General features: G+C 38.8%; 1 protein-coding gene across 6 annotated transcripts in view; it reads right to left on the bottom strand.

Annotated features, from left to right (window-relative positions):
• Positions 1 to 263: 263 nt before the first annotated feature.
• The window catches only part of si:ch211-136a13.1, a 33,364-nt gene continuing 24,133 nt past the window's right edge, over positions 264 to 9,494 (bottom strand). For 3 of the 6 annotated variants that reach the window (XM_073929749.1, XM_073929748.1, XM_682309.10), the window contains 6 exons: positions 8,015 to 8,343; positions 7,663 to 7,789; positions 5,657 to 5,802; positions 5,488 to 5,569; positions 4,862 to 4,944; positions 264 to 2,977 (listed from right to left, as the gene is read on the bottom strand). In XM_073929749.1, the coding sequence (XP_073785850.1) occupies positions 2,346 to 2,977; positions 4,862 to 4,944; positions 5,488 to 5,569; positions 5,657 to 5,802; positions 7,663 to 7,789; positions 8,015 to 8,343 (1,399 nt within the window). In that variant the 3' untranslated portion in view covers positions 264 to 2,345. The remainder of the gene's footprint in view (positions 2,978 to 4,861; positions 4,945 to 5,487; positions 5,570 to 5,656; positions 5,803 to 7,662; positions 7,790 to 8,014; positions 8,344 to 9,494) is intronic. The other 3 variants (XR_012393890.1, XM_073929747.1, XM_073929750.1) reach the window with 3 other exon arrangements.

Here is a 9,494-nt window from a genome sequence, read left to right as displayed (position 1 = left end):
CATTACAGAAACCTCTTAGATGTTAAAAAATATCGTCAATTCAGTGATGACAAGACTTTTCATTTTGTGGTGAACAAACCCGATTGACCAAACACACGCGTGATTGGGCTAGCCCGAGCAGCGCAAAGAAAAGTAACAGGCACCCAATGATGATGTGATCGATTTGCGTAGGGAGGCTGAGAGAGTGCCTCGATGTGTGGTAAGATTTTAGAGTTTGTACACAAGTATTATCTCGATTTATCTGAATATAAGCACCACATAAAAAGATTGCAAACCATTTTATTTACACTTTACACTATAACAAAGAATGTCCAGCATTTGTTTAAGAAAGACAATCATTTGGAATTAGAAATGTATATGTGCAACAGAATGCAATATTTACATGCCAATAACCTGAATCATTTGAAAAAGACTCAATGGGAAAGACTTGACCTCGTGATTGCTAAATGAATATACTTAATTTATAAGGATACAGAAAGTATTCATTGATTTTCCTTCGGCTTAGTCCCTTTATTTATCAGGGGTTGCCAAAGTGGCATGAACCACCAACTATTCCAGCATATGTTTTACGCAGTGGATGCCCTTCCAGCTGCAACCCAGTACTGGGATACACTACGAGCAATTTAGTTCAATTCCCCTATAGCGCATATGTTTAGACTGTAGGGGAAACCGGAGTTAACCCACGCCAACACGGGGAGAACATGCAAACTCCACACAGAAATACCAACTGACTCAGCCGGGACTCAAACCAGCGACCTTCTTGCTGAGCCACTGTGTAAATCAGGGATGTCCAAAGTCAGTCCTGGAGGGCTGGTGTCCTGCTGATCTTAGCTCCAACACACCTTCCTTCAACACACCTGCCTGGAAGTTTCTAGTATACCTAGTAAGAGCTGGATTAGCTGGTTTAGGTGTGCTTGATTAGGGTTGGAGCTAAATTCTCCAGGACACCGGCCCTCCAGGACCGAGTGTGGACACCCCTGGTGTAAATTAAAACATCTTAATAATAATTGTATCTTGGTTGTGTGAGATGGTCAACAACTCACAGCAGTGTAAACAGTGCACGATTCATGAGAAAAGGGTTGTTGTTGTTGTTTTTAAATGATAGTTTGGTTGATTGGTTTTACAAGTGAATCATATTTTTACAGTTTAGCTTTGTATATAATAGTCTACATTCAAAAACACAGACTCTTATATGGTTGTGATGGGGCATTTCTTCCTAATTTCCCATAATTTGATAACGCACTACCTGACTAAAGTCTTGTCGTGGATCCCAGTTGTAAGAGCAACAAATAATAACTTGACTCTAGTTGATCATTTAGGCTGATTTATGTTGATCTGCATCACAAATACTGCAGAAGACCTACTGGAACCAGCATGGACACAAGATTCTCACAGAAATCAGTCAAGTTTGGTGAAGGAAACATCATGGTTTGGGGTCTACATTCAGTATGGGGGCGTGCGAGAGATCTGCAACATCAACAGCCTGAGGTATCAAGACATCTGTGCTGCCCATTACATTACAAACCACAGGAGAGGGACAATTCTCCAGCAGGATAGCGCTCCTCATACTTCAGCCTCCACATCAAAGCTCCTGAAAGCAGAGAAGGTCAAGCTGCTACAGGATTGGCCAGCCCAGTCACCAGACATGAACATTATTGAGCATGTCTGAGGTAAGATGAAGGAGGAGGCGTTGAAGATGAACACAAAGACTCTTGATGAACTCTGGGATGAACTCTCGCTTTCTTTGCCGTTCCAGATGACTTTATTAATCAGTGATGTGAGTCATGTCAGAGATGTATGGATGCAGTCCTCCAAGCTCATGATGGAGTCAGACACAATATTCATTCTGTCTCCACTGCAGCAGGACTTTATATTCTATACTGGACATTATTTCTGTTCAGTGATGAGTAAAGTCAGAGCTTACTGTCCTAATGCAATCATTAATAATCAAGGCATGATCAGATTTTATTGTGCTCAAATAAGCAAAATCTAGAGGCCTTTACCTTTCATAGAGACACTTCTGATACCAAATGATCAACTAGAAGTCAACTTATTTATTGTTCTTAAACATGGATGCTTTTGTCAGGAAGTGTAGGTCATCATTTTATAATATATTCAAACAGTTTCCAGTGGCGGACCATTGGTTTAGTTTTGTTGTGAAAACCTGGCAACCCTCCATCACAACCTGCATCTGCTCAACGCTAGTAATGTTTCCACCTAAAGGCTGAAAACAAGACGCTTTTTGCTCGTCTAGAAAATGCGTATTGATGCAAGAATTTGTAGATATTTAAACAAGAAACAAGACAAAATCTCATAAATCTGCATGGAAACTCATCACCACCCATTCACTCAACTGCATGTTCATAGTGTCCACACACCACCCCGACGTCCTCATCGTGAGAGCAGTTGTTTTTGCCCAGTTTGGCGTGTTTGCAGTGCAGTAAAGTGCGTTCTGTTCCTTCACACTCCACATCGTCCAGCATAATCCTGACGCCGAGACCCCCAGCCCCGAATTCGGCTCTTTTGGCCACTCGTACAGCCACCGGAAAGCCCATCTGCCTGCAGACCACCGCCGCCGCCTGGATGTTAAACAAGTCGTCGCACACCGTCCCCCATTCCCCACGCACAAATATCTCCACCCGCCCGCGATCTTTCCGTAAATCTGCGCTGACTATTCTCACCGTCCCGGCCCGAGGACGCCCCCGCCGGTCTCCTTTCCTCCTGGGTTTGCCCCGTCCTCGTTTGGTTGGTCTGCTGGTTTGGGTTTTTGCGGTGGTTCTGGGAGCTGTGGTCCAGTATGTTGGTCGGGCTGTGGTCGGGGATGGAGGTTTTGTGTGGTGGACTCGGGGTCGGACGGTGGGCGCTGGAGGAGTCCTGCGGGTGGTTGTTGTTGTTTGGGGACGAGAGGTTGTGCTGGGTTTGGGGGGTTTTGGTTTGGGTGCAGGTGTTGTGGAGGGTTTTTTGTTGATCACAAACTCTGTGGAACAAAGTAAAGAGATTGTGTCTAACAACAGGCAGAATAAGGTAGGGACGGGCTATATCTACACTGCATTTGCTTTTTAATTAGAGGTTTAGCAAAATCTCCAATTAAAAAAAAGCAAAACTGATCCCACTTTGGTCAACTTTTTTCTTACAGTAATATTTTTACTCATTCATTCATTTTCCTTCGGCTTAGTCCCTTTATTAATCTAGTGTCGCCACAGCGGAATGAACCGCCAACTTATCCAGCAAATGTTTTACGCAGCGGATGCCCTTCCAGCTGCAACCCAACACTGGGAAACACGCATACACTCTTATTCAAACACACACATACATTACAACCAATTTAGCCTAATCAATTCCCCTACAGCGCATGTGTTTGTACTGTGAACTGACCCAGCCGGGACTCGAACTATCATTCTTCTTGCTGTGAGGCGACCCACTGCGCCACCATGACGCCCTGATTTTAAGTTCATTATCTATTTATTTGTGTAAAAAAAGCATCCCAAAAGCATCCGCTGTGTAAAACATGTTCTGGATAAGTTGGCGGTTCATTCCGCTGTGGCGACCCCTGATTAATAAAGGGACTAAGCCTAAGAAAATGAATGAATATGTGAATGAATGTGGTTCACTACACACTGAGTGTGCCATGAGAACATCCCCTTCGTACATCATCAAAACTGGTATTTTAAATAACAGCAGACCTAATTAAAGTCATTAAACAATTATAAATGATTTATAATCTAGCTACCTAGCCAAATTACACAAATAACAGATTCTTTTGTATATAAATGTCTGTCGTTTGTCATAGCGGTTGATGATTTGGGTCATGTGATTCATATTTCACTCTTCCAAATGTCCATTAATCTAGTGTCGCCACAGCGGAATGAACCGCCAACTTATCCAGCAAATGTATTACGCAGCGGATGCCCTTCCAGCTGCAACCCAACACTGGGAAACACGCATACACTCTTATTCAAACACACACATACATTACAACCAATTTAGCCAAATCAATTCCCCTACAGCGCATGTGTTTGGACTGTGGGAAACTGACCCAGCCAGGACTCGAACCATCATTCTTCTTGCTGTGAGGTGACTGTGCTACCCACTGCGCCACCATGACGCCCTGATTTTAAGTTCATTATCTATTTATTTGTGTAAAAAAAAGAGCATCCGCTGTGTAAAACATGTTTTGGATAAGTTGGCGGTTCATTCCGCTGTGGCGACCCCTGATTAATAAAGGGACTAAGCCTAAGGAAAATGAATGAATATGTGAATGAATGTGGTTCACTACACTGAGTGTGCCATGAGAACATCCCCTTCGTACATCATCAAAACTGGTATTTTAAATAATAGCAGACCTAATTAAAGTCATTAAACAATTATAAATGATTTATAATCTAGCTATCTAGCTAAAAAATACACAAATAACAGATTCTTTTGTATATTAATGTCTCTCGTTTGTCATTGCGGTTGATGATTTGGGTCATGTGATTCATATTTCACTCTCGAATGTCCATTAATCTAGTGTCGCCACAGTGGAGTGAACCGCCAACTTATCCAGCAAATGTTTTACGCAGCGGATGCCCTTCCAGCTGCAACCCAACACTGGGAAACACACATACATTACGGCCAATTTAGCCTAATCAATTCCCCTACAGCGCATGTGTTTGGACTGTGAACTGACCCAGCCGGGACTCGAAGGGTCTAATCGATGCACCCTGATTTTCACAGTGCATTGTGGGACTTTTGTGCGCACAAACCTTCCACTGGAAGAACTTTGTAATTCAGACAGTACTTAAAAATGGCGGATGCCTTGATCAGTGCACTGACTAGTGAACAAGGGTGCTGATTGAGACGCCCCCAGCGACTCTCTTACCTTCTTTGGGACTGAAGTGAATCAGCTTGCCCTTTATGTTGACTGGACTAGGCTTGAAGCTGCATTTTCCCGGAGGAGCCCTCCTAAATGATCAAGAAAATGTCCAGCTGTTCATTTCACAGATGCTGAAATCAAAGTGCAACTTGCTCAACATGCTAGAAGCGTACATTTATGACAACATTAAGGAGATGTAAATTCACAAAATGACAGCAGCGGCTTTGTGTACAAGTTTGTGCGCATTCGAGTAGTTGACTGACTCTACCTTGAGTTCATTTCATTCAGATAACAAAACCAGCGGACATTTGTTTTCAAGTGTAGTTCCTTCATTTAAAAGTAGAGACGACAAACATTATGTGGATATATTTCTCATGTCTGTGAAGCAAGTATTGGCTGAGAGTCTAGTGTGAGAGGATTCATAATATAGCTGCAGAAACACAAGTCTGGACCAAGCCCCTCCCCCAAAAGAATGGTCATTATACAGTGATCAGTGATTGGCTACTGTACTAGAAGACAGAGTGTAATTCAGAATATCGACCGTTACACTTTTCTCCATTCACAATTATATATATCATGTGTCTTGGGTGTTCTATAGTCATTGGTATAGTCGGGTTTGTGTATTTGTTTACCTCGATGGATCCACTATTTTATACACCACTCCAGCTCTGGCTGTCGCACTAGCTGCTCCTGTAGCAAGAAAGTAGAGCTCACCTACAGGAAAAAACAGAGGACAGTAAAATTGTGTTCGCTGCTAAACAACGTAAAGCTGAGCCTCAGAGTGATCCCATCCCATATTACCGGCCTCGTCTTCACCGAATGATATAATGTACTTGTAGTAGCTGTTTATGAGCTTGGGGAAACTGCAGGTTTTGTCGTTGCCCATGCAAATCTCCTTATAGCTCCATTTTCCAGTCTCGGGATTCTCCTTTAGGGACATCAGTCGCCTGCGGTGGGGAGCGTATGATTGAATAAGTGTGTGGAAAAGGTAAATAAATCCGTCATTATAGGAAAGTAAACATTTTCCTCATCATTTACTCATCTTCAACTTGTTTGAATTCTTTTATTCTGTTTAACACAAAAAGAGATATTTTGAAGAATGTTGGAAAAGGGTATATTCATATTATAAGATATATTGAAAAATGTTGGAAACCGGTAACCATTGACTTCCATAGTATTTGATAGAATTGTTTATGATATATTATATTTGAATATAAAAAAACAGAGTAGAGAAAATGTACGTACCCACTATTATTTTAAGATATTTTAAAGAATGTTGGAAAAGGGTAACCATTGACTTCCATAATAGTTGATATTATTGTTTATAATGTGTTACATTGGACTATAAAGGAGCATAAAATAAAGAAAATTTACTTACCCACTCCTATTATAAGATATATTGAAACATATTGAAAACCGGTAACCATTGACTTCCATAGTATTTGAAAGAATTGTTTATGATAAATTATATTTGAATATAAAAAACAGAGTAGAGAAAATGTACGTACCCACTATTATTTTAAGATGTTTTAAAGAATGCTGGAAACGGGTAACTATTGACTTCCATAATAGTTGATATTATTGTTTATAATATATTATATAAAGGAGCATAAAGTAGAGAAAATATACACACCCACTCATAAAGATATTCTGAAGGATGTTGGAAACAGGGAACCATTGACTTTGATAGTAGTTGATATTATTGTTTATAATATTAGACCAAAAAAAAGCGCATAAAGTGGAGAAAATGTATGCACCCATTCATATTATAAGATATTTTGAAGAATGTTCCATATTAGTTAATATATTGTTTGTAGTGCATATTAATGGACTATAAATGAGCATAAAGCAGAGACAATGTACATACCCACTCATACCGGTAACCATTGACTTCTATAGTAGTTATTATTGTTTATAATTTGTTATACTGGACTATAAAGGAGCATAAAGTAACAACAAAAAAATGTACCCACTCATATTATAAGATATATTGAAGAATGTTGGAAACCGGTAACCATTGACTTCTATAGTAGTTGATATTATTGTTTGTTATATATTATATTGGACTATAAAGGAGCATTAAGTAGAGAAAATATACATACCCACTCGTATTATAAGATATATTGAAAAATTTAAAAAATGGGTAACCATTGACTTCCATAGTAGTGGATATTATTGTTGAGGGTATATTATATTGGACTATAAAGGAATATAAAGTAGAGAAAATGTACGTACCCACTCATTTTTTAAAATTTGAAGAATGTTGGAAACGGGTAACCATTGACTTCCAAAGCAGCTGATATAATTGTTAATAATGTATTATATTGGACTATAAAGGAACATAAACCCACTCATAAAGATATTTTGAAGAATGTTGAAAACCGGTAGCCATTGACTTGCATAATATTCTTTTCTCCCACGTTGGAAGCCAATGGTTACAGGTTTCCAACAACAAAATATCCCTTTTTGTCTTCAACAGAAAAAAGGCACTTGTAAAAGGACGGTACTATTTAAGTAAATTTAAATTTTTTTGTAAAATATTTCTTAAAGTTTTGTGTTGATATTAATGTAATGTTCCCACTCAGAAACATGTTGGAATCCTGCAGCCATTGACTTCCATAGTATTATTTATTTATTTTCACTCATTTTTTACACTTACAGGTTAAAACCAAAACAGTATTTTGTTTTCTTTGTTGAGGGAATTACCCAACAAAGTCTCTTTAAGTCTTGCTCTGATATCGTTGTTCATAATGTAATGTATTATATTGGATTATGAAGATGCATAAAGCAGAGGAAAGTGTACGTACCCACTCATAAAGTCCCCAAAGATATACAGACCATTGAGATTGGGCATCTGGCAGCCTCTGTAGATGTAGCCGCCCGTTACAGACTTCCCAATTTTATGAGGGTAAGCAAAAATCGGAAGGATGTCATCTAAGAAAAGGAGAAACAAAGCTATTTACTCACATATAGTTTCTTAAAAACCCTCAGATCAACACAGGGAGAACATGCAAACTCCACAAAAATGCCGACTGCCTCAGCCGGGACTCAAACCAGCGACCTTCTTGCTGTGAGGCGACAGCGCTAACCACTGAGCCAACATCAACTAGTTAGATGCTTTAATAAAAATCAAAGGAAGTTGTCAGATGTTTTGCTTACCGAGTGATGAATTATGGCAGAGCTTGTTGTCGTAACAGGAGAATCCCTCTTTGGCTCTCCACCCATAATTCCCTCCTTTTTCAATCAGATCCACCTCCTCGTATTTGTTCTGTCCCACGTCTCCACAGAACATCCGTCCCCGTCCTCGTCCACTGAGCGCATCTCCTCTGTCCACAGAGCATCTCCACATGTTCCTCACGCCATAGGCGTAGATCTCAGGCCTGGACTCTGCTTCTCCCACAAACGGGTTGTCTGGTGGGATGCTGTAGGGGGCGCCAAAGTCATTGTTGTCCACGTCAATCCGCAGGGCTTTGCCTAGAAGAGTACACCTGCACAAACACAAATGTTTTTGTTCATGCACTGTGAAAAAATAGCCATACATTTGCAGTTTTGTGTATTTCTGTGTTTTTATTTTATGCCTTTGAGTTGCATTATTGGATCTTGATCTTTCTTACAACAACTTTTAACCTTTAAGCTTAAAAAAAGTGAGATGTTTAATAGTCTGCAGTGCTATATTGTGTGGGTTGGTGTTGTATATTATGCTACAAAAACCTTGTAATAACCTGTCAGTACATTTTCTGTTATTTCTCTTAGTTCTCTAGATCAGTGGTTCTCAAAGTGGGTGTCGGGACCCCCTGGGGGGTTGCGGGACAATGACAAGGGGTCGCTTGGTGATATCCAAAACTCAAATAAATTTTATTAAACTATTAGAATTACCATATTTTATTCATAACCGACAGAATATAGTTAATAGTTGCATTAAAGAAACAGCAACATAAAAATAACAATCAGTCATCAGCCTTTAATTTTAAAAGCAAAATGTAATTAAATCCATAAATTACTTTAAACACATTATATGGCTAATAGATTGTTGCATTTTTGTGTTGTCAATAAGCTCATGTTTATATTTGCCTATAGTTGTGTCTGCAACGTTTACATATTTACAGTACAACCACCTTGAAAAATGGGGGTCGCGAGCCGCTGATATGATTATTTTTGGGGTCGCGGGCTGAAAAGTTTGGGAACCCCTGCTCTAGATATTATTTCTTAGACATCATATTATTATTATCAAACTACTAAGTGTCAATAAAAGTCCCTTTGTTCACAATTGACATGCAATTCACAATCATAAATAAACAGAAATTGCAAAATGGAGTCTTTGTATAAAAAGAAACATGTATTACTTTTTATCTTATTAAATGTCTTATTATTTTCTTATTATTTTATAATAATTTATAATTATTTTTATAATATTTTCTTTTTATTATTATATTATTTTCTTTTATTTTTTATTATTTTCATAAATGCAAATGTAGAACATTTACAATACAAAATAAACACCAGAAACCTATATATAATATGTGTGTGTGTGTATATATATATATAGCATTACTTTGAGACTATCCTGAAAAAAAAGAAATTTGTATTTTTAAAAATATTTTCCTTTAATGATGAATGTTTTATTTATATATTCTTTTTG

This window comes from Danio rerio, chromosome 18 (assembly GCF_049306965.1).
Source record: "Danio rerio strain Tuebingen ecotype United States chromosome 18, GRCz12tu, whole genome shotgun sequence".
In the NCBI taxonomy this organism is placed as follows: domain Eukaryota; kingdom Metazoa; phylum Chordata; class Actinopteri; order Cypriniformes; family Danionidae; genus Danio; species Danio rerio.
The sequence above is the reverse complement of the archived record's forward strand: the minus strand, read 5'-3'. Positions and strand labels throughout refer to the sequence as shown.